General features: G+C 33.3%; 1 protein-coding gene and 3 long non-coding RNA genes across 6 annotated transcripts in view; 3 read left to right on the top strand and 1 right to left on the bottom strand.

Annotated features, from left to right (window-relative positions):
• Positions 1-26,047, top strand: part of LOC127709752 (uncharacterized) — a 324,446-nt gene that overhangs the window by 65,483 nt on the left and 232,916 nt on the right. The gene's annotated exons all lie outside the window — the stretch shown is intronic.
• Positions 1-26,047, bottom strand: part of LOC127709706 (integrator complex subunit 10-like) — a 318,221-nt gene that overhangs the window by 141,405 nt on the left and 150,769 nt on the right. Inside the window, exon 7 of the mRNA XM_052215364.1 lies at positions 2,585-2,747. Within this exon, the coding sequence (XP_052071324.1) occupies positions 2,585-2,747 (163 nt within the window). The remainder of the gene's footprint in view (positions 1-2,584; positions 2,748-26,047) is intronic.
• LOC127709758 (uncharacterized) overlaps positions 1-26,047 on the top strand; it is a 105,410-nt gene that overhangs the window by 33,429 nt on the left and 45,934 nt on the right. The window lies entirely within an intron of this gene.
• LOC127709777 (uncharacterized) lies at positions 5,976-8,156 on the top strand. Its single transcript, XR_007985759.1, has 2 exons — positions 5,976-6,188; positions 7,546-8,156. It is a non-coding gene; the product is annotated as an uncharacterized LOC127709777 (long non-coding RNA).

Here is a 26,047-nt window from a genome sequence, read left to right as displayed (position 1 = left end):
TATTGTGCAATACTGTGCAATTAAAAATTTCTTGCTATTGCACAATACTTATTATATAATAATTTACACATCCTGTTTGGTGTGTATCTCCTACCATATCATTATTATTTGCTTTTAAATATAAATCAGAAATAACCAACTTAAAATGGAAAATTTTAAAAGAAAAAAAAAAGGAAAAAAAGAAAAAAAAAGGAAAAAAAAAAAAATCCCCCCCCAAATTTTTGGAACCCCCTTATGATTCATCACCCCCAAACTCAATCCCAACCTTTCCTTTGTGGTATGGTACCTTGCAGTACAATTTCAGAGAGATTCATACACTTGAACACAAGTTATTGTCTGGAAACTAGAAAAATGTGTTTTTTGGCCCCTTTTTGGCCCCAAATTCCTAAAATATTGAGGCAGTTACCCCCATCATCAATCCCAGTCTTCCCTTTGTGGTATGGTACCTTACAGTACAATTTCAGAGAGATCCATACACTTACACACAAGTTATTGTCCTGAAACTAGAAAAATGCTTGTTTTTTGCCCCTTTTTGGCCCCTAATTCCTAAAATATTGAGGCAATTACCCCCATCATCAATCCCAGCCTTCCCTTTGTGGTATGGTACCTTGCAGTACAATTTCAGAGAGATCCATACACTTGAACACAAGTTATTGTCTGGAAACTAGAAAAATGCTTATTTTTGGCCCCTTTTTGGCCCCCAATTCCTAAATGTTTCGGCAATTACCCCCAAACTCAATTCCAGCTTTCCCTTTATGATATGGAACCTTGTAGTACAATTTCAGAAAGATCCATACACTTACACACAAGTTATTGTCATAAAACTAGAAAAATGCTTGCATTTTGCCCCTTTTTTGGCCCCTAATTCCTAAAATTTTGAGGCTATTACCCCCAAAATCAATCCCAGCATTCCTTTTGTGATATGGAACCTTGTGGTACAATGTCAGAGAGATCCATACACTAACACACAAGTTATGTCTGGAAGTTACAAAAATGCTTATTTTTGGCCCCTAATTCCTTTACTGTTGGTACCATAACCCCCAAAATCAATCCCAACCTTCCTTTTGTGGTATTGAACCTTGTGGTAAAATTTCATAGAGATCCATTCACTTAAACTAAAGTTAGAGTGCGAAAACCAATGTGTCTTCGGACGACGCAGGACGACGCCGGACGACGACGACGACGCCGGACGACGACGACGACGACGACGACGCCAACGTCATACCAATATACGACCACAAAAATTTTTTTGCGGTCGTATAAAAATCTTTTTTGTCGAGCCTTTGACTTTTGTCGAAAAAGCGAGACATAGCGATCCTACATTCCGTCGGTGTCGTCGTCGGCGGCGTCCAAAAATATTTACTCTGTGGTTAAAGTTTTTGAAATTTTAATAACTTTCTTAAACTAACCTGGATTTCTACCAAACTTGGACAGAAGCTTGTTTATGATCATCAGATAATATTCAAAAGTAAATTTTGTAAAAAAAAAATTCCATTTTTTCCGTATTTTACTTATAAATGGACTTAGTTTTTCTGCCAGGAAACATTACATTCACTCTGTGGTTAAAGTTTTTGAAATTTTAATAACTTTCTTAAACTATCCTGGATTTCTACCAAACTTGGACAGAAGCTTGTTTATGATCATAAGATAGTATCCAGAAGTAAATTTTGTAAAAAAAAAATTCCATTTTTTCCGTATTTTACTTATAAATGGACTTAGTTTTTCTGCCAGAAAACATTACATTCACTCTGTGGTTAAAGTTTTTGAAATTTTAATAACTTTTTTAAACTATCCTGGATTTCTACCAAACTTGGATAGAAGCTTGTTTATGATCATAAGATAGTATCCAGAAGTAAATTTTGTAAAAAAAAAATTCCATTTTTTCCGTATTTTACTTATAAATGGACTTAGTTTTTCTGCCAGTTAACATTACATTCACTCTGTGGTTTAAGTTTTTAAAATTTTAACAACTTTCTTAAACTATCCTGGGTTTGTACCAAACTTGGACAGAAGCTTGTTTATGATTTAAAGCTAGTATCTAGAAGGAAATTTTGTTAAAATTTTGTTCCATTTTTTCCGTATTTTACTTATAAATGGACTTAGTTTTTCTTCCAGTTAACATTACATACAGTCTGCAGTTTAAGTTTTTAAAACATTTATAAGATTCATAAACTATACTGGATTTTTACCAAACTTGGACAGAAGCTACTTACAATCAAAAGATAGTATATAGAGGAATATTTTTATTAATTTTTTTCCTCATTTTTGTTGAGCCTGCGATTAACAGCAAAAGTAGGCGAGACACTGGGTTCCGCGGAACCTTTACGAATTTTTTTTGAATAGAGCAGGCGTGATTCATTTAATTTGTGTTTTTGGTCTAAAAATGCACTTCCAAATAACTGTGTTCTGAGCCCATATGCCAGAAACAAACCTGAGAGCATAAAGCATCTATAAACCTTCTGAAATATAAAGATTTATACAAATAGTTTTAGCCTTTAATGTTACTTATTTAGCATGCAAATGGTTATGTCCTACATTCTGCAACTTTCAGCAACACAAAATACGCAAAGTCTCAGTACTGTACCTTGTTTGACTAAAAAATAGTTTATCAATATCCCATCCTAGATGGTGACCAATCTGTATAACAAGTTTCTGTAAGTTCTCCCATGGGTCAGGAATTTGACATTCTTTGTCTAACAAGCCAGATATTGATGCTTGTCTGCTGAGCTTAGTTGGTGACAGGATATCTATAATCATAAATCAATTATTTCTATTTTTCACACCGAAGATGCAGGGTATATATAAATGAAATAGCAACTCAAAACACAAACAATATTTCACATGCTGAAATGCCTTGCCTGTATAACACAAATAAGGTCAAAACAGACCTGTTTACCCTCGTTGAGGAATCATATTAGTTTGGGTACTCATTTGAGGGCTCACTGTAGTTTTGGTACTCAGTTGATAGTCCAGTGGATATCAGAACATTTGATCAATTTATGGTAAAAGCATGAAATTTTGCAGTGTCAGTTTTGATGCTAATGAACATTTTTGGATAGGGAGCCACGAAAAAAAAAATCCAATATGGCCACCCAATTTAAGATGGCCTACAAAAGGTACTGGGAATACAACACCATACATTTGATGAGTTCTACCAATATGAAAGAGTTTAGTACATATTCAAGTATGGTATCAAATGAAAGCCTGCTTCATAGCTTTCAAAATGTTGTCAGGTTTTTTATCTTCATTGTTGACAACTATTCTGACAATTAAAATATAAACCCCCTACCCTATGAAATATTGGCAAAAGCAAAAAAAACTTTTTCAATTAACAAACACCAGAAATATAATGATAAACTGTTAATTTGATGTTTTCTAATAATTATTGTAGTAGTGGACATATTTGGTGGTATTTTTAGGTTTCAAACACGATTTGCAGTCAAATATGAGGAAATTGTAAATAAATTATTAATTTCCAGATTTGTCAAATTTCACCTTTTGCCTCTGATGTCCAGTCTGCTTAAGCAAAAACAGTTCAGTTGATCTCAATTGAAAAAAAAGAATGTTTAAGCTTCCATATAAACATCAGATATTGGTTGTTTTCATAGAATAAATACTAAAATAATTAAAAATACTGAAAGATATTACTCCTATCTTACAAAATGTTCAACTAGAAACTGTGAATTCACAAATGAACAACTTAAATACTTCAACCAAAGTATAAACTAGCAAAAATTAGTTTTAACTATGTACAACAGATATATTTGGAAACCATGTGGCTACATTAATATCACTTGTGTAGCATGAAGTTTGGGGAAAAGGAACAATTTTGGATTTTCAGATTTTATTAAAGGAGTAGGTTCGAAAAGGCCCTAATATGTCTTCTTTTTCTAGCTATGATTTTAGATAAGGATTTACAGACCAATATTTCAATGAATTATAGCTAATACATTGACTAGATAGAAAATATGTCTTTCTGTTGATTTACTTACTTGCAATCAATTCATGAAGTCACAATTGGCACTCATTTTGATTTTTCACCAAAATTTAATAAAAACGGGTAAATTTCCGTTAATTTGTTGGACAAGAAACATAGAGCGTATGTGTGGACAAAATTATCTTTTCATGTAATGTTTATTATATCATTTTACATATCTGACTTGAATATTAAGTTTGTCGACGCATCTTCTCTATGTTTCCTATGCCTTAATTTGGTTGAAGTCCTATCATTTTTGTCAAATTTTGACAAATTCTCTATTTTTGGCCTATTTGGGATGTAAAATTCAAGACTTTAAAATAAAACTTGGACAAAAAAAGTTCTATTTAACTTTCTCACATCTCTTTAAATTAACTTAAAACATTTTTTATCCTGAAACATTGAACTTAATGATCTGGGCCAAACATAATTATTAAAACGTTTAAACCTACTGCATTTGTTTGGACCTGTCCTAAGTCAGGAACCTGATGTTCAGTGGTTGTCGTTTGTTGATGTGGTTCATAAGTGTTTCTTGTTTTTATATAGATTAGATCGTTGGTTTTTGCCTGTTTGAATGGTTTTACACTAGTCATTTTTGGGGGCCCTTTATAGCTTGCTGTTCGGTGTGACCCAAGGCTCCGTGTTGAAGGCCGTCCTTTGACCTATAATGGTTTACTTTTACAAACTGTGACTTGGATGGAGAGTTGTCTCATTGGCACTCATACCACATCTTCTTATATCTACTTACAGAACTTACCCCTTTTGTCATAATTATTCTTTTAAAATCAAAATACATATGTTATATCCACAACTATTGGCTTTCCCATATGAAGGAATAGATTATGTATTTTATAAACCCAAATGATCTCTGAAAATATGAAATCTGATTAAAATGGAAAATATAACTCCTACCCATGCAAAGTTTGAAAAAAAAAACAAAAGCATTGTCAGTTTGTTTTCGACTTGTGAGTTTGAACATCCCTTTTTTGCCTCTCTTTCAAAAAAACTAATCTAATATGAAGTGCATATAATTCAAGACACCTAAATCATGCAAATTTATTTTTGTAAACAGAGAAATTAATTAAGAACGGATAATTTCAAATTTGAAGATTTTTCTGATTTAAAAATAAAATGTTATAAATATCAATCTTATATCAAAATATCACAATGTATTTTACGCTTTTTGTTTACACGCTAGAGATCAATTATTTTCACTTACATAATCTAATGATAAAGCTAAAAAAAATAAGCCTACCCTTTTTAAAATTTTCAACATACATGTTTTTAAATTAAAAGGATAAAAATTATAATTTTGAGACATTTTGAAAAACCTATAAATATGAAATTTTCCGTTTTTTCAAAACTGAAATGGCATTAGGCAGGTGAGACGGTTGAATAAGCATCTATTGTATTACAGTACTACTGATTTATACCAGGGGCCTGTTTATCAAATCAGTCTTAGGATTAAGACAAAGTTCTAAGACCATCTAAGGACATATTTTTGTCCTAAATGGGTTTGTTAAACACGTTGCAATCAAGGATTTTTTTCTAGGAATTTGTCCTTAGTTTAGGATACCAATTTAGGTGTCTAAAGATAGTCCTAACTTTATGATATATTTTATGATATCTAATTTGTATCTCAAACTCTCTTTTTAGCACTATTGGTTGCAACATTGGAATTCGAATGAACAGTAAAGATTTATGCTTTCCAGAGAGCCTGTTGTTGGACATCTGTAAAGTAAGGATTCCTCCTTTTTTTCAAATTCGCTCGTATATTTTTTGACAGTAGTGAAATTGGTTAACCACTATGTATTTATATGGAAGATGCATGAGATTTGCATTTGTATAAAACTATGAGACTTTGAATTCAACTCACTCACAAATTAACATATATTGTAAAAAAAAGACTTTTTGGCTGGAATTTCCGATAATATAGATTTTCATAATGCTATGCGTGTAAGAAGGAATTTCTTTGTTAAGTATATCAACATGAGGTCAAGGACTGCATGTTCAATGCATGATCATTTAATTACATTATCTGATTGGTCAGTTCTTGTGATTGGTAATTAATATCATATTTCTACATGTGTTCGGACATGCGGTCATAAGCCTTTGTTTTGGGAGAGAGAAAAGATCGTTTATGAATTTTAACTGAAAAAGTACTGCAGAAAGGGCTTACCAGACATTTATCGAAGAATCCACAGATTATGAGGTAAAAGCGAAACTTAACTATTATTATTATATGTTTTATAAGGTTTATTTTAATTTATTGATTTTATAATAGATTAGTTGCTTTTGAACCATAGTCCGGCGTGCCTTAATTTTTGGTAATTCTTTTATTCGTCGTTTAGAATCATGAAAACTGTGATCGAGATTGGTAAAATTAAGGTTTAGACGGAACCGATATTCACGTGGAATATTTTGGTTTGGGCGGAGGGACTCTTCGCCCCGGTAATAAATGTGTTCAAAAGCAACAATATATGCATATAATTGAAGAATATACGCCACATTCGGTTTTTCTTCAGGTTGGAGGCAACGATTTATCGTCTGAAAATGAGCCTGTAAAATTAGCAAGAGATATCAGAGTTTTTTGCCGATTATATAATTGATTGCTATCATGTTAACCACGTGGTTATTGGTCAACTTCTCCCGAGGTATTCCGAAAGACCGGAAACCAATTATAACAGTAAGCTTTACATTGTAAACAAAGAACTTCAGCGTTTACTAAAACAAAGAGATAATGCGACTTTCTGGCATCATAGGGGTTTGTGGAAGAACACCCTAGATTTATTATTAAAAGATAAAGTTCATCTTAATGATGAAGGTATGGAAATATACGCTAGAAGTGTTCGTGCTGCTGTTGGTAGCCTTTCACGTACATGTAGTGTCGAGCATACTTGCGTTGCAAACTACGTATACCGTGTATGATTGTTATTACTTATGGTTCCTAATTGGAAGGACATACAAAGAAGAAGAAGCATACACTACGATTATTTAGTTATCTATGAATCATTTGCATATTATTACTCCATCACCTTATCAATTTTATAATTTAAAATGCTTATATGCATATGGTTGTGACACTTGGTGACATGAAAAATGTCTTATTTATATTTTATTTAGTTGCAATTGGTTATATCATTTAGATCATTTATATCAGAGTTATATAATATAATATGTCTCTGTTTATATTTACTTATTGATTATTTATTCATAATCATGGTTTATATACTATTATGTTAGTATATTATGAGTTTATTTAATCAGAGAATAAATCACATCTTCCCCTATAATGGTTGTGTCACAAAAGGGATAGATTTTGGTACAATTGAAGTACTTACATATTGGTTGGTTTCAAAAATTGGTTTTGGAGTATTAATTAGCATATCATTTAATAGTCAAACTTAATTTTAAACATGAGTACATTTTATAAGATATATCATCATATCAAATATGTTTAATTTGCTGGACAAGCATTTTGGTTTAAAAATATTACATATATAGTAACATTCTTTAAATCTGTGATACTACAGGATTTTTATTTTTATTTTTTGTTTATGTATTTAAAGCAAAAAAGCCAAAACAGAAAAGCAAAACAAGAAGAAATGCTGCTCCACAAAACCTGGCAGAGTATGTTCAAGATTTAGTGGAGGAACAAAGTCAAGAGTTACCACCAATATACAGGCCACCAGTGCGGAGACGCAAGGCCAGACAAGAAGCTCCTGGAAATCAGTTGGATCGTGAAACGAATACCCAACAGTCATCTGTTCCAAGCCCAAATGACATTGCTGATGCCTTGTTCGTAAAAATCCAAAATTCTGGCATTCAACTGATCAAAGACAATACTGTAGTCCCAATTAATGACGTAACTGGTATGCTGTCGTCATCTATACAACCAGAAAATTCGACAACTACTGACTCCCAGGGACCAATGTTAGCTGTTTTTCAACCACCAATTTCCTCTGATCCTAATTTCAACACTCCTTCTGATGGTGAGCTGCTAAACTCAAGTAACTCAAATAAAGAAAATCCATACGCATGTCAAATGTTGAGACACACTATACCTTTAGATTACCATGTCAGCAATAAGGTGAAATCTGATGTTTGGTGTGACAATTATGTAAATTTTGCTCTATTGTTATCTTCTAATATTGATGATGAAACATGTAATGAATCAACATTGTTTGAAAATTTAAATATTACAATTTCAAATAGGAAACCTAAAAAAGAGCTTTTGTGTATTCACCAATGGACAAACGCTTTTGATATATTTATATCAATATATCTTGAAAAGAATTTGAGGTCTGCTAAAGCATTGATCAAGTATGGTTTTAATGTACAGTCATTATGCAAGTCCTTGGGTTTCCAAGTCGCTAAATTATATGACGAAAAATTTAGAAAGATAAGGAAAATTTTAGGGTTGAGATGGGATGAAATCAATGATGAACTTTGGAGATCTGCAGCTTTATTTGACAGACAAACTGAATTTTTGGGTCGAAATAAGAAGTCATTTGCTAAAACATCAAACTCGGGCCCAAATTCTTTTCAAAGGAAGGCCCAGCATCAATATCAATTCCCAAACGGCTATTGCTGGGCCTTCTGTAAATCAGGGGCATGTACAGCAAAGTGTTGTAAACTTAAACACCAATGTGTACACTGCAGCAAAAGTCACTGTACCCTTACATGTCCAGAGCAAAAAGAATAAAATGCTCCGCTGGGCGCAGCTTGATACGACCGCAGAGGTCGAACCCTGAACATTTGGGGCAAGTATGGACACAACATTCAAGCTTGATACAGCACTGAATTTGGATTGTGATTAAATATTTGACACAGCATAGGTTTCTGACACAGAATGAATGTGGTATAAGAACTTAAATAAAGGCAACAGTAGTAAACCGCTGTTCGAAACTCATAAATCGATAGAGATAAAAACAAATCCGGGTTACAAACTAAAACTGGAGGAAACGCATCAAAAATTTTTAATTTACCTATTCAAACCATATCATTATTATTTGCTTTTATATATAAATCACAAATAACCAATTTAAAATGGAAAATTTTAAAGAAAAAAAAATCCCTCCCCCAAATTTTTGAACCCCCTTACGATTCATCACCCCCAAACTCAATCCCAGCTTTCCCTTTGTGATATGGAACCTTGTAGTACAATTTCATAAAGATCCATACACTTACACACAAGTTATTGTCCTGAAACTAGAAAAATGCTTGTTTTTTGCCCCTTTTTGCCCCTAATTCCTAAAATTGTGAAGCAATTACCCCCAAAATAAATCCCAGCCTTCCCTTTGTGGTATGGTACCTTGCAATACAATTTCAGAGAGATCCATACACTTGAACACAAGTAATTGTCATGAAAGAAGAAAAATGCTTGTTTTTTCCCCCTTTTTTGGCCCCTAATTCCTAAAATTTTGAGGCAATTACCCCCAAAATCAATCCCAGCATTCCCTTTGTCATATGGAACCTTGTGGTACAATGTCAGAGGAGAGATCCATACACTAACACACAAGTGTCTGGAAGTTACAAAAATGCTTATTTTTGGCCCCTTTTTGGCCCTTTATTCCTTAACTGTTGGTACCATAACCCCCAGAATCAACCCCAACCTTCCTTTTGTGGAATTAAACCTTATGGTAAAATTTCATAGAGATCCATTCACTTAAACTAAAGTTAAGTCGACGACGACCAATGCGGTCGTAAAAACACATGCAACCTTTGTCAAAACTTCCAACACCAATAAAGGTTGAACATTTGAAACATTTTTAGCAGGTTATGAATAAAGGCAACAGTAGTATACCGCTGTTCGAAAACTAATAAATCGATAGAGATAAAAACAAATCCGGGTTACAAACTAAAACTGAGGGAAATGCATCAAATATAAGAGGAGAACAACGACACAACAAAAACACAACATTAAAATGTAACACACACAGAAACGAACTATAATATAACAATGGCCATTTTCCTGACTTGGTAGAAAAAAATGGTGGGTTGAACCTGGTTTTGTGGCATGCCAAACCTCCCGCTTTCATGGCAACGTCAAACACAACACCAAAACGACAACATCACATGACAGGACCACAATACAAATAAATGGGAGAACATATAGGACAAAGAAACACACGAATAATAGCTAACAAAAGGTACTAGGCTTAAAATTCAATACGCAAGACGTGCGTCTCGTCCACACAAGACCAACCAGTGACGCTCAGATGAAAAAAGTTTGAAAGCCAAAACAAGTACAAAGCTGAAGAGCACCGAGGACTAAAACTTCCAAAAAGTTGCGCCTAACACGGCCAGGATTTTCTGCCTGGTACAAGAACATCCTTATAATTTAGAATAATTTATAATTTTGAAGAAAGTAAATTATAACATGACTATATAATAGATATACATGATAAAACCAAAGTGGGGACTAACTACAGAATAAAAACGGATACATTACATAAAACAACTTAATCCAACACATAAAAAATACACAGCCGAGTTAGCTAAAGCCCCAACGCACAAAGTGACGTCACATTTGAAATTTGAAACCGAGTTGAAAGATAAATTGATTCATGGTTTTTCTTTTGGATTTTCGATCAATTCTTGTTTTTCTACATCCCTAAATAAAGAGATTTTTCCTCCAAATCACAAAAGTGCAAGGGAGAATTATCATGTTGTGCAATTAAAACTGAATAAAGAGATTGAAGCAGGTAGAGTTAAGGGTCCTTTTACAAAGCTCCCTCTTTTTGTATGCTCCCCTTTGGATTTAGTTCCAAAAAAGGAACCCAATTGTTATCGATTAATACATGATTTGTCGTATCCTAACGGTGACTCTGTAAACTCTGGTATTTCCCCAGAATTTTCGGCTGTACAATACCAAAACATTGAGACGTACAGTTTTAGATTTAGTCCAATCTTATGGATCAAACTGTCTAATGTCCAAAACAGATATTGAGCATGCATTTCGCTTAATTCCAATTGCTAAAAAAGATCATCATCTATTAGGTTTTCATTGGGACAAACAATTTTATTATGATGTCTCCCTGCCCATGGGGGCTTCTTCCTCGTGTCAGCTGTTCGAGTCTTTTTCTACAGCCCTCCACTGGATTTTAAACGTCAAATTTCAAATTTATGGGGTATCACACTTGTTAGAGGATTTTTCCTTTGTCAGAAAATCTGGCTCAAATGAATGCTATAGAGCACTACAAACTGTTCTTTGTCTTGCCGATAAATTGGGGGTACACATCACATCAGACAAAACACAACTCCCTACTACTTGCATTATTATCTACGGTATTGAAATTGATTCTACACAGATGGTAGCTCGTTTACCTATGGAAAAAATTGAAAAAAATTTGCAATTATTGAGTAAATACAAATGTAAACGCCGTATCTCACTAAAGAGAATTGCAATCCTTATTTGGTCTTTTAAATTTTGCATGTGGAGTTATCATACTTGGATAATCCTTTTTACGCAGGATTTTTGACCTGACTATAGGCCATACATCTCATCATTATAGAATCAATCCTAATTCTGATGCAAGATTAGATCTGAAGTTATGGTACAATTTTACAATGGTAAATCTTGTTTTTTATTCAAAGAATGGGTTTCATCGGATTTTTTAAAACTTTTTTCTGATGCTGCAGGTAAATATGGTGGTTTTGCTGCAGTTTTTGGCAGCAAATGGTTTTCAGGTGAATGGCCACCGGATTTAGTCGAATTACACATTACAGTGAAAGAACTTTTCCCCGATTGTGTTAGCTATTGATATATGGGGCCCTCTACTGGCAAATCATAACATACTGTTTTTAACAAATAATTCAGCTGTTGCTGAAATTATAAATAAAACATCATCTCCGGAAAAGAATATTATGAAATTGATTCGAAGATTAGTGCTAGCTGCATTAAAGTACAACATCTATTTTAGAGCCAAATATATTCCTTGGAAAACAAACGTTATTTGTGACTTGTTGTCTCGTTTTTCATTTCAGGAAGCTCATCAGAATGCTCCTTGGTTAAGTCCATCTCATGTGGCCATTCCACCTCAATTTTTGCATCTATGACTGATAAGTTTGTTAGTGCATCATTATCTGACGCTACTGTGTCATCATATAATAGAATGTTTAGTGTGTATTCAAATTTTTGTCAGAAATTTTTTCCAGGAGTTATTGTACTTCCATCTACTCATGTCATGGTTGCTCATTTTATTTCACATTTGTTTATTCAAAATTATAAACCACCTACAATTGCGTCATAAATATCAGCCATCAGTTTTATACATACAATTAATTTCTTACAGGATCCAACAGACACATTTTTTATTAAAAAGATGTTGAAAGGTACAAAACAGTTGAGACATTCTGTTGATAAACGGTTGCCAATAACCTATGATATTCTTGTAAAATTAGTTAAGGCTTTACCAACAAGAGTGCACACACTGAAATGTCTCGCCTTCTTTACTAACCATTGATTTTATGTTGATAGTCCTAAATATAAAGCTTTACTACAAGTAACACATAAACTTAACATGATCCAAGAAAATGAGGTCAAGGTCAGATAAACCAAACGAGAAATACATGTACACCTTACAATCATTCAATAAACCAAACATAGTTGACCTATTGCTTATAGTTTCTAAGAAACAGACTTAACCAAGAAAACTAAATATTGACCAATGAACCATGAAAATGAGGTCAAGGTCAGATGATACCTGCCAGACAGACATATACACCTTACAATCCTTCCATACAACAAATATAGTTGATCTATTGCTTATAGTTGAAGAAAAACAGACCAAAACACAAAAACTAAACACTGAGAAATGAACCGTGGAAATGAGGTCAAGGTCAAATAAAACCTGCGAGACTGACATGTACATCATGAAATATTTCCATACACCAAATATAGTTGACCTATTGCATATAGTATTAGAAAAAAAGACCAAAACTCAAAAACTTAACTTTGACCACTGAACCATGAAAATGAGGTCAAGGTCAGATGACACCTACCAGTTGGACATGTACACCGTACAATCATTCCATATACCAAATATAGTAGCCCTACTGCTTATAGTATCTGATATATGGACTTGACCACGGAAACTTAACCTTGTTCACTGATCCATGAAATGAGGTCGAGGACAAATGAAAATTGTCTGACGGGCATGAAGACCTTGCAAGGTACGCACATACTAATAAAATTGAGAATGGAAATGGGGAATGTGTCAAAGAGACAACAACCCGACCACAGAACAGACAACAGCAGAAGGCCACCAACAGGTCTTCAATGCAGCGAGAAATTCCCGCACCCGGAGGCGTCCTTCAGCTGGCCCCTAAACAAATATATATACTAGTTCAGTGATAATGAACGCCATACTAAACTCCAAATTGTACACAAGAAACTAAAATTAAAAATAATACAAGACTAACAAAGGCTAGAGGCTCCTGACTTGGGACAGGCGCAAAAATGCGGCGGGGTTAAACATGTTTATGAGATCTCAACCCTCCCCCTATACCTCTAGCCAATGTAGAAAAGTAAACGCATAACAATACGCACATTAAAATTCAGTTCAAGAGAAGTCCGAGTCTGATGTCAGAAGATGTTACCAAAGAAAATGAACAAAATGACAATAATACATAAATAACAACAGACTACTAGCAGTTAACTGACATGCCAGCTCCAGACTTCAATTAAACTGATTGAAAGATTATGTCTTATTCATATGAATATCAGGCACAATCCTTCCCGTTAGGGGTTTAGTATCATACCATCATAACATATATGAGAAGAACATAACCCGTGTCATGCCAACAACTGGTTTTTAAATAAATGTGTTTAGTGCCGATGCAAAGACCCTATAAGTGAATCAATATTAACGCCAAAATATGCAATCTTTAATGACCTGACAACAGTATCGTAACTATATCTCTTCTTAATAAGTCTATTTAGAGGTTTTGTTAGTTTCAGAGGTGAATACTGACATTTTTGTGCTTTATAAAAAATATTTCCATAAAAAATTGGATGTGAAATACCTGAACGTATAAGAAGTCTGCATGTTGAGCTATATTTACGAATGATGTCCTTATACCGATGATAAAATTTAGTAAATGTTTTGACTAGTTTGTGATATCGAAAACCCTGGTGTAATAATTTTTCAGTAATACATAAATTTCTCTCGTTAAAATCTAAAACATTGTTACATACACGAGCGAATCGTACAAGTTGAGATATATAAACACCGTAAGATGGTGACAAGGGAACGTCACCATCTAAAAATGGATAATTAACGATAGGAAATGAAAAATCATCTCTTTTATCATATATTTTAGTATTAAGCTTTCCGTTGATATAGATATCAAGATCGAGGAAAGGGCAGTGGTCATTGTTAGTATTAGCTTTATTTAAAGTTAGTTCAACAGGATAAATTTCTTTAGTATACATACTGAAGTCGTCATTATTGAGAGCCAAAATATCATCCAAATATCTAAAAGTATTATTAAATTTGTGTATCAGATGTTGTTTCGATGGGTCTTTACTGATTTTTGTCATAAATTGTAACAATATAGTTGACCTATGGCATATAGTATTAGAAAAAAAAGACCAAAACTCAAAAACTTAACTTTGACCACTGAACCGTGAAAATGAGGTCAAGGTCAGATGACACCTACCTGTTGGACATGTACACCGTACAATCATTCCATATACCAAATATAGTAGCCCTACTGCTTATAGTATCTGATATATGGACTTGACCACGAAAACTTAACCTTGTTCACTGATCCATGAAATGAGGTCGAGGACAAATGAAAATTGTCTGACGGGCATGAGGACCTTGCAAGGTACGCACATACTAAATATAGTTGACATATTGCATATAGTATTAGAAAAAAAGACCAAAACTCAAAAACTTAACTTTGACCACTGAACCATGAAAATGAGGTCAAGGTCAGATGACACCTACCAGTTGGACATGTACACCTTTCAATCATTCCATATACCAAATATAGTAGACCTACTGCTTATAGTATCTGATATATGGACTTGACCACGAAAACTTAACCTTGTTCACTGATCCATGAAATGAGGTCGAGGTCAAATGAAAATTGTCTGACGGGCATGAGGACCTTGCAAGGTACGCACATACTAAATATAGTTATCCTATTACTCATAATAAGAAAGAAATTAACATTTCAAAAAATGTTGACTTTTTTTCAAGTAGTCACTGAACCATGAAAATGAGGTCAAGGACAATGGACATATGACAGACGGAAACTTCGTAACATAAGGCATCTATATACAAAGTATGAAGCATCCAGGTCTTCTAGCTTCTAAAATATAAAGCTTTTAAGAAGTTAGCTAACGCCGCCGCCGCCTGATCACTATCCCTATGTCGAGCTTTCTGCGACAAAAGTCGCAGGCTCGACAAAAATAATAGTTGGCATTTATAATCAAGTTTTGTTAAAGGCTATGATGTCTACAGCTTATTTTTGTTTCTTACATTTGGAGAAATTGCAGTTAAAACTGAGTCTGAATTCTATAGAGTAAATCAAAGGGAAGATATAAAGTTTGAAGAGTAAATGGTCATGTGAGCAATATGACAATTACTATGAAGTTTTACAAACATAGTAATCTGCAAAGTAAGACATTATCTACAGCTAGACAACCTGACAATTAGCTATGTCCTGTTAAAGCTATTGAGGAATATCTAAGGTTACATAATTGTCCACATGGTCCTTTATTTCTATTTAAATGTGGAAAACCTGTTTCGGATATTTATTTCAATTCTTCATTAAAAAGTTTGCTAAATTTCGTAGGTTTAGACACAAATTTTTAGAAAGGTCAGTTTCAGAATTGGAGCTGCAACATCTGCAGCTGCCAGAGGTGTGCCTTTAGCCTTGATCCAAAAAATGGGTAGATGGAAGTCAAACGCTTTTCAACATTATATACGACTCTGGGGATTTGTGGCACTTTTTCAACCCCACCTTTGCTTATTAAAGTCATTGTCATTTATGCAGTACTATTATAATTGTTAAGATGTAAGTTGCATTTTAAATTAATTTCTGAATAAATTACATTTTACTCAACTTGTGTTTTATTAACAGCAAACATAGCTCAGACTCTTTGATCTAGGTCATTTATACTTAGTTTTCTCGTTGTTATCTGTGTCTAGGAACATTAGCTGACAAAATAACATTTATTGTTAATAAAAGACTTTTTGGCTGGAATTTCCGATAATATTGATTTTCATAATGCCATGTGTGTAAGAAGGAATTTCTTTGTTAATTACATTATCTGATTGGTCAGTTCTTGAGATTGGTAATTAATATCATATTTCTACATGGAGAGAGAAAAGATCGTTTATGAATTTTAACTGAAAACCCTCCCAATTCCCTCCCTTTTAAGCATTTTTATATAAAACATTTATTTTTCTTTAAACATCAATTAATGACAATATTCTTAGTAGTGTTTTATACTTTGTATATGTTGGTGAGTTAATTTTTTTTTCAAATCACTTTTATTTTTGTAATTTTTATGATGTTTGTTTATTATGTTGGGGTGTGGCACTTTTTCAACCCCACCTTTGCTTATTAAATTCATTGTCATTTATGCAGTACTATTATAATTGTTAAGATGTAAGTTGCATTTTAAATTAATTTCTGAATAAATGACATTTTACTCAACTTGTGTTTTATTAACAGCAAACATCGCTCAGACTCTTTGATCTAGGTCATTTATACTTAGTTTTCTCGTTGTTATCTGTGTAAATATTTATAAACACTTAAATTGGTCAAATTTTATGGAAAACGTAATTTTTTTTAATTGTGTTGTTTCGTAAAAGTTTAAATGTACAATCATTATATGTATTTTATTTTTATAATGATGTTGATAGTTCTGTTAATAATTTTTATTATTTGATCATTATTTATTATTAATATTATACTTATTTTATTCTAATTGGCCATTAACACTTTTTTTATCTTGAGCATTTAGCACTCTTGATTGATTATTCATTTAAACATCAAATTTAGCAATATATTGATTGATTATTCATTTAAACATCAAATTTAGCAATATATTGATTGATTATTCATTTAAACATCAAAATGAAGCTTTCTCCCATCAATCCTAATGTTGTGTTAAAATTGCATGAGAATTGGTTAAATCAAATTTGAGTTATTGTGTGAAGTGTTGACAGACGGAAAGACAGATACATGTATATAGGTAAAGGATATCTAATAGTTTCTAATGTAAAACATCTCTATAATTCTATATCCAGTAGGAACTTTTTCATAGGACATTATAACAGATAGATATCAAAACGAAATTTATCAAGTGTATATCACCTGGTGTTAAAAAGGAGCTTGCATGCACTATCTCAACTGGGGTTAATGGAGAGCTTGCAGGTACTACCTCAGCTGGGGTTAATTGAGAGCTTGCAATCACTATCTCACCTGGGGTTAAAGGAGAGCTTGCATGTGGTATCTTACTTGGATTTAATGCACTCACCTGGGGTAAATGGAGAGCTTGCATTCACTATCTCATCTAGTTTAAATGAAGAGCTTGCAGGTACTATCTTACCTGGGGTTAATAGAGATATTGCTGTGAATTCAATGTTAGCTATATATAAGACTCACCAAGTAGTTGTCTGCTTCGTCGTTGTATTCGGGAGCCCGCTCGATCTCCTCATTCAAGGCACAAATGATTCCCGCTTCCCGCAGGCCTAGCTAAACACCAGAAATAAGGAACATGCTAATAAAAGGAACTTAACAAACTCCCCTTCTTTCTTTTTGAAGGAACTAACTGTTCAATAAAATTGTCGATAACATGCAGATGTTCAATTCCTATGAACACATAAATATATATAAATCCACATAAGTCTATATACACTATTTACAAAACCGGCTTTTGAAAGTTACTCATCCAAACACCTGTTCCCTAAGACATCATCTTGAAGTGCCCTGACTTCATGGCATGAATCTCCTTTTTTGGTCAAGCAATCAGCAAGTTGATTTTTTGTTTCAATCCATTTGACCGATACTATTTTGTGCATTTGAATTAATTCTTGAATACTGCTAATTCCAATTGTTATTTTACTTTTTTCTGTTAAGCAAGTTATTGGCAGTCGAGTTGGATCAGCTTTACCAGACATAAGCTCTGTATACAGTGATGCTACAAAAATACCACTGTCAATAGCATCTGCCATTGCCAGTGTTTCTGCTGCTAGAGTGCTTCTTGCAACTCTTCATTTTTTTTTTGATTGCCAAGTAATAGACGAGAAAAGTCCATTTTCACCAACAAGCACAATGAAATGTCCTCCTTGTGTGCCTCTTCAGATAAATTACATAGTGAAGAATCACTAGACACTAGAAGTCTAATCGCATTATCATTTCCAAGTTTTTTTAATTTCAAAGTGACAGTTTCAGACTTAAGATTCTTAATGATTTTGTTTGCTTCATTTAGAGTTTGTATATTTGCCTTTTGTAGAGAAGATGCCAGGTTTGATGCATAAATTATCACATCTGGTCTACTTTGTCTTGCAATCCAAAGTATTTGTCCAATTTTAGATTGTAAAAGGCCTCTTTCTTTTTTAGTTAGATACGCTTCTTTGTCTCCTGTACAACTTTTTTCAATGAAATAAACTGGAGACTTTTTTGGTAAGTGCCTGAAATGCAAGTCATTTTCATGTTTTGAGAGTTCTATTCCAACATATGGGAATGATCCATTTTCCTCTATTTATTCTTATTTTCCTACACAAAAGTTGATCTTATACTATTTATAACTTTCTCTTCAAATTCCATAAAAAGTCATCAACATGACAAGGACACCTTCTACACTGCCTCTTTTGTCTTTCCAGAAAAATACAGCTGGATCAACCTTGGATACATTAACTTTACATTGTTCAAGAACTTCTTTTACTCTATTATACCAAGAGAGGTATCTGACAGACCATAAACACATTTGCGAAGTTGCCAAACAACCTCTTTTGCACTGAGCTTCTGGTGGTGGTTTGACAAATATCGGTATCTTTCTTTCTATTTAAGCTGCTTGTAAAAAGCAGTGTTAGTGTCCATTGTGCGTGTTTTCGAACCTCTTTGAGCTAGAATAGCCAGGAATCATCTTAGAGAATCTGTTCCACAAGTGGCTGCATCTTTTGGTATATTGTCTCTGTTAATTTCTTCAAATCCTCTAAAGACTAATCTTGTCTTATGTATTGTCCCTTCTGATGTCCTTTAGACTACATATCCATCTCGTGGAAATACACTTTTGACCAGTATCTTTGCATTCCTCATAAACACTGTTGTTCTTCCATGAAGTTAGTTCTGTTTCAGTTTCAGGTAGTGTTGATACCTTAGTTAATCTGCACTGTTGTACTCTTACAAGCATTCCACCATGTCTTACAAAAACAACAGCTCCAACTTGTCCAATGACAACACCAGGACCTTTCTACTCTTTGCTATCTGGTCTTTTATAGTAGACTTTATCACCTGTCTGATAAGAAATACCACTTGGACCAGTTTGTTTTCTCAATGCTCTGTGAATTCTTTCAAAACATTCACTTCTGGTGAAAGCTGTTCTAGCCAAGTGCAATGTCTCAATATGTTTTCCGACAATTTCACTCATGGTGGTACCTTCAAGGGCAGGCAGCTTATCTGTTAAAACACTAGGTAGGTTTGGATTGCGTCCATGAACTAACTGGTATGGACTATATCCATGTTCATTATCTAATGCATTCTTTGCCATGAGGGCCCAACTTAAAGCAATGTCCCAGTCACAATTATTATCTGCTTTCAATTTGAGTAAGGTGTCAGTAAGAGTTTGATTATGCCTTTCAAGAAGACCATTACTCCAAGAACTTCTCTGCCATATTTCGTACTTAATCATTATTAAATTCACCACCATTATCACTATAAAGACATATTGGTGAAGCATGTCTTGAAATCCATGATTCCAAATATTTCTTAACAAATCCTGATCCTTTTTTTGTTTTCATAATACCTCCTGCACTTAAGTGTGTAAACTCGTCGATTATATGTAGATACCAGAAATTGTGTTCTAGTTCATGCAGATCAACAGCTACAGTTTTATTAAATTCTGTTGCCAATGGTAGTCAAACTACAGGTTTAGAAGTGGGTCTTTTGTTAGCAATACAAATTTCACAATTGTCACAAACTGCACGTAGAAGATCTTATGTATCAGCATTGTTCATTCCAGCCTTATCAAGATGCTTAGCCAAACGGTTATATGTTACATGTCCAAATTGTTTGTGCACTTTAACCAACGTCTTACGTTTCTCTGTTGTACTCATTTCATCTGTGATATTAAGTATGATTTCTTCTGAGCTTACATGTATTTCAGGCTTTGTTTAACAATGTTGACATAATAATGTCCACTAGATATAAACTCTAATTCCACTGGTTTATTTAACATGGTTGCTTCATCATTCTTTAAGTCCAGGACAGTACCAGCTTTCTTCAGTGATTCCTTACTGAGTAACAAAGGGATATTAGCTTTTACAATTTCAGTTTCAATTTTGCAATTGGTACTTCTTATCTGAGCTGATATAGTGACACGCATAAAAGAGTTTACTACTTTTCCATCACCAAACTTAAATGCTCTACTACTTGTCATTGTAGAAATGTCCCCAGTTTTCTCTAAAAACTGTTTAGACCAATTTTCCCCACTCTCAGTACGGGTACATGCAGTGCCTATGATTGCTGAACATGCTGATTCAAGCACAAATATTTCACTCACAGGTGACTGCTCTTTTGAGAAAAGTGTTAAATTGCAATCCTCTACAATTTCACTCAACTAAATTAACAGAATTTCCTTTGTCAGGACAGTCTTTGACCCAATGAAAAACACTCTGGCAGATAGCACATTTTGTTCTTTTTCCAAACTTGTTTAAGGGATTAGTGCCCTTTTCCTTCGGTTTTGGCCCCTTTCTTTTGCTATGTATAATATAACAGTTCTTGTTTAATTGTAATACTTGGAACATTACCAGTCATTTCTGTAGGTCCAGATGTTCTTTCACCAAATATACCTTGCAATGCTGACTTCATTGAGGTATATTTAACATCACTAGAGGCTGTTAAGGCTAATTGTTTGTCTCTAGAAGACAGGCCAGTTTTATCCAACAGTTTGAAAGCAAGGACAGCTTCAGGGAGTGTCATATCATATTTGTTATATCTTTTGTCGAATTCAACAATGTAGTCCGACATTGACAAAGGAGTAGGCCCAGTAAGACCCCTTTTTGGCCCCAAAATATAGCAGTTTTACAAAATTGATAAAATTTAAATTTTTAACTATTTATTGGAAAAAAGAATACTTCTGTTACATAAATATGGGCTGTTTTTGACAATACAATGCACATGTACATGTATCGGGTACTAGCATCATTAAGTCATGCTAAATTACTGAAATCTTCGAAATTTTAGCATTTTGGTTAATTTTTTGACGGTTTCCGTCTGAAATGGAAGTGGCCGCATTTGTGTTCATTCTTAATATTAAAATGTAAGTTGTATTTGATGATAATACATAACATATATAAAGGTTGAGAATGAACACGGATGCGGCCACTTTCATTTTTGACAGAAACCATCTGAAAAGTGACATATGGCATATTTAATAGATTTTTCATATTTAAGCTTGAATTTGAGCGTCTTTCATGACTAAATCAGTTCAAATATTTCACATAAACTAATTGAATCGACTAAAGTAGACACTTAAGTGTTTAAAAAGTGTCCAAAATCTTTCATCAGATGAACCTGAATTTTGAGGCCAAAATCGGCCCTTCCCGGACCTACTCCTTTTCTGTTTTAACAAACGTATCAAAATGTTTGTAAGCTTCGTATGCTTTGTCCTTTTCATCCCGTAAAAACACCTTGTCTAATTGTGTTATCAGTTTATCCATGCCATCTTCCTTAGCCAGATCGGCAGCCGGGACTTCCATAGCAACTTCCCGTGCATTTCCCGTTAGAGTAAGTGCTTGTATGTCAACTATCAATTCGGTCACTAATTGCCAGACTGAAATTTCATTCTTCCAGGTTCCGTAAGTCATTGTCCTCGGTTCAAACAAAGGTGGTTCTTAAAACTTGTTGCCATGTTTCTCTCTACGCTCTGCTACCATTAAAATTCAATGTTAGCTATATATAAGACTCGCCAAGTAGTCGCCTGCTTCGTCGTTGTATTCTGGCGCCCGCTTGATCTCCTCGTTCAAGGTACGAATGATTCCCACTTCCCGCAGGCATAGCTAAACACCAGAAATAAGGAACATGCTAATAAAGGGAACTTTACAAGTGCAGGTATTATTTCACCTGGGGTTAATAGAGAGCTTGTAGGTACTATCTCATCTGGGATTAAAGGAGAACTTGCAGGTACTATCTCACCTGGCTTTAATGAAGAGCTTGAGGTACTATCTCACCTGGTGTTAATGGACTCACCTGGGGTTAATGGAGAGCTTGCAAGTACTTTGTCACCTGTGGTTAATTAAGAGCTTGTGGGTACTACAGTATTGCGAGTTATTTTCGCAGGGTATTTATTTTGGCTAATTTTGGCTGATAAATGAAAATTACAAAAATAAATTCAGCAAAAGTTTATGCATTCGGTAATTTTTAATAGGTAAAGCCTTTTGTGAACCATCTATTTTTATCCGGTCGGCAGGTTAATAACAGTATATGTTCGTTTTAACAGCATAAATGCCAAAGGGCATTGTGCATAAACATTTTTTTATAATATGACATCGTAAGTTCTAATTAAAACTGTATACCCTTATCAATTAGTGTCAAATAATTTAAAGAGTATAAGATATTCTTTCAGGTATTTTACCTTATTAATAAGTGTCAAATTATAAAAAAAGTTGAGAGTCACTCTTGATAATGTCATAACCTAATTAGTACATCACAAGAAGTTTGTACACCTGTGACAAATACCTAAGTTACCAGTGTTCTATTGTTTAACTATATCAGAATATAATCAATAAATAAGACGTAATTCAAGTATTAAAAATAAAATGCTCTGCTAGGCGCAGCTGGATACAACTGCAGAGGTTGAATCCTGAATAGTTGGGGCAAGTACTGACACTACATTCAAGCTTGATACAGCTCTGAATTTGGATTGTGATTAAATATTTGACACAGCATAGGTTTCTGTCACAGAACGAATGTGGTCAAAGAACTGAAAAATTTGAAATTGGATTTTACCTATAATGGTCCAATATCCAAAATCTAAATACATGGTTGGATTCAGCATATCCAAGTACACCAAGAATTTAATTAATTTATCTATTAATGAACCATAATATCTTAGTACAACAAGAATTTAACTTATTTATTTATTAATGGACAATATAAGCTTTTAAAGGGGTTTGCTTCATAAAAAAAATATGTATATAACATTCTGAAAATTAATTTATACAGAATAACAAACAAACCAACTACAAAGTTCTTCAAAAAATTTACAAAAAAAAATTTGTAAGGGTTTCGCGGAACCCAGTGTCTCTCCTACTTTTTCTGTTAATCGCAGGCTCAACAAAAATGAGGATGTAAATCAATAAAAATATTCCTCTTGATACTATCTTTTGATTGTAAGAAGCTTCTGTCCAAGTTTGGTAAAAATCCAGGATAGTTTATGAATCTAATAAATGTTTATAAACTTTAACTGCAGACTGAATGTAATGTTAACTGGAAGAAAACAAAATTTCCTTCTAGATACTAGCATTTGATCATAAACAAGCTTCTGTCCAAGTTTGGTACAAATCCAAAATGGTATAAGAAAGTTATTAAATTTTTTTAAAACTTTAACCACAGAGTGAATGTGTTGTTTCCTGGCAGAAAATCTAAGTCCATTTAAAAGTAAAACACGGAAAAAATGGATTTATTTTTTTACAAAATTTCCTTCTAGATACTAGCTTTTGATCATAAACAAGCTTCTGTATAAGTTTGGTACAAATCCCAAATAGTATAAGAAAGTTATTTATTTTTTTAAAACTTTAACCACAGAGTGAATGTGTTGTTTCCTGGCAGAAAATCTAAGTCCATTTAAAAGTAAAATAAGGAAAAAATGGATTATTTTTTTTTTTTAAATTTACTTCTGGATACTATCTTATGATCATAAACAAGCTTCTGTCCAAGTTTGGTAGAAACCCAGGATAGTTTAAGAAAGTTATTAAAATTTTAAAAACTTTAACCACAGAGTGAATGTAATATTTCCCAGCAGAAAAACTAAGTCCATTTATAAGTAAAATACGAAAAAAATGGAATTTTATTTTTACAAAATTTACTTCTGGATACTATCCTATGATCATAAACAAGCTTCTGTCCAAGTTTGGTAGAAATCCAGAATAGTTTAAGAAAGTTATTAAAATTTCAAAAACTGTAACCACAGAGTGAATATTTGTGGACGCCGCCGACGCCGACGGAATGTAGGATTGCTATGTCTTGCTTTTTCGACTAAAGTCGAAGGCTTGACAAAAATGAAAAATAAAATGCTCCGCTAGGCGCAAGCTTGATTCAACCGCAGAGGTTGAACCTGAACAGTTAAGGAAAGTATGGACACAACATTTAAGCTTAAAACAGCTCTGAATTTGGATTGTGATTGAATATTTGACACAGCATAGATTTGTGACACAGCATATGTTTGTGACACAAAATAAATGTGGTCAAAGAACTGAAAAATTTGAAATTGGACATTTACCTATTATGGTCCAAAATCCAAAATCTAAATACATGGTTAGATTCAGCATATCCAAGTACACCAAGAATTTAATTAATTTATCTATTAATGAACCATAATATCTTAGTACAACAAGAATTTAACTTATTTATTTGTTAATGGACAATATAAGCTTTTAAAGGGGTTTGCTTCATAAAAAAAATATATATATAACATTCTGAAAATTAATTTATACAGAATAACAAACAAACCAACTACAAAGTTCCTCAAAAAATTTACAAAAAAAAATTCGTAAGGGTTTCGCGGAACCCAGTGTCTCTCCTACTTTTTGTGTTAATCGCAGGCTCAACAAAAATGAGGAAGTAAATCAATAAAAATATTCCTCTTGATACTATCTTTTGATTGTAAGAAGCTTCTGTCCAAGTTTGGTAAAAATCCAGGATAGTTTATGAATCTAATAAATGTTTATAAACTTTAACTGCAGACTGAATGTAATGTTAACTGGTAAAAAAACAAAATTTCCTTCTAGATACTAGCATTTGATCATAAACAAGCTTCTGTCCAAGTTTGGTACAAATCCAAAATGGTATTAGAAAGTTATTAAATTTTTTAAAACTTTAATCCTCAGAGTGAATGTGTTGTTTCCTGGCAGAAAATCTAAGTCCATTTAAAAGTAAAACACGGAAAAAATGGATTTATTTTTTTACAAAATTTCCTTCTAGATACTAGCTTTTGATCATAAACAAGCTTCTGTATAAGTTTGGTACAAATCCCAAATAGTATAAGAAAGTTATTTATTTTTTTAAAACTTTAACCACAGAGTGAATGTGTTGTTTCCTGGCAGAAAATCTAAGTCCATTTAAAAGTAAAATAAGGAAAAAATGGATTATTTTTTTTTTTTTAAATTTACTTCTGGATACTCTTATGATCATAAACAAGCTTCTGTCCAAGTTTGGTAGAAACCCAGGATAGTTTAAGAAAGTTATTAAAATTTTAAAAACTTTAACCACAGAGTGAATGTAATATTTCCCAGCAGAAAAACTAAGTCCATTTATAAGTAAAATACGAAAAAAATGGAATTTTATTTTTACAAAATTTACTTCTGGATACTATCCTATGATCATAAACAAGCTTCTGTCCAAGTTTGGTAGAAATCCAGAATAGTTTAAGAAAGTTATTAAAATTTCAAAAACTGTAACCATAGAGTGAATATTTGTGGACGCCGCCGACGCCGACGGAATGTAGGATTGCTATGTCTCGCTTTTTCGACTAAAGTCGAAGGCTTGACAAAAATGAAAAATAAAATGCTCCGCTAGGCGCAAGCTTGATTCGACCGCAGAGGTTGAACCTGAACAGTTAAGGAAAGTATGGACACAACATTTAAGCTTAAAACAGCTCTGAAT

Source organism: Mytilus californianus, unplaced genomic scaffold, assembly GCF_021869535.1.
Source record: "Mytilus californianus isolate M0D057914Y unplaced genomic scaffold, xbMytCali1.0.p SCAF_7, whole genome shotgun sequence".
Taxonomy (NCBI): domain Eukaryota; kingdom Metazoa; phylum Mollusca; class Bivalvia; order Mytilida; family Mytilidae; genus Mytilus; species Mytilus californianus.
Note: the sequence above shows the minus strand (reverse complement) of the source record. Positions and strands in the feature narration are given on the sequence as shown.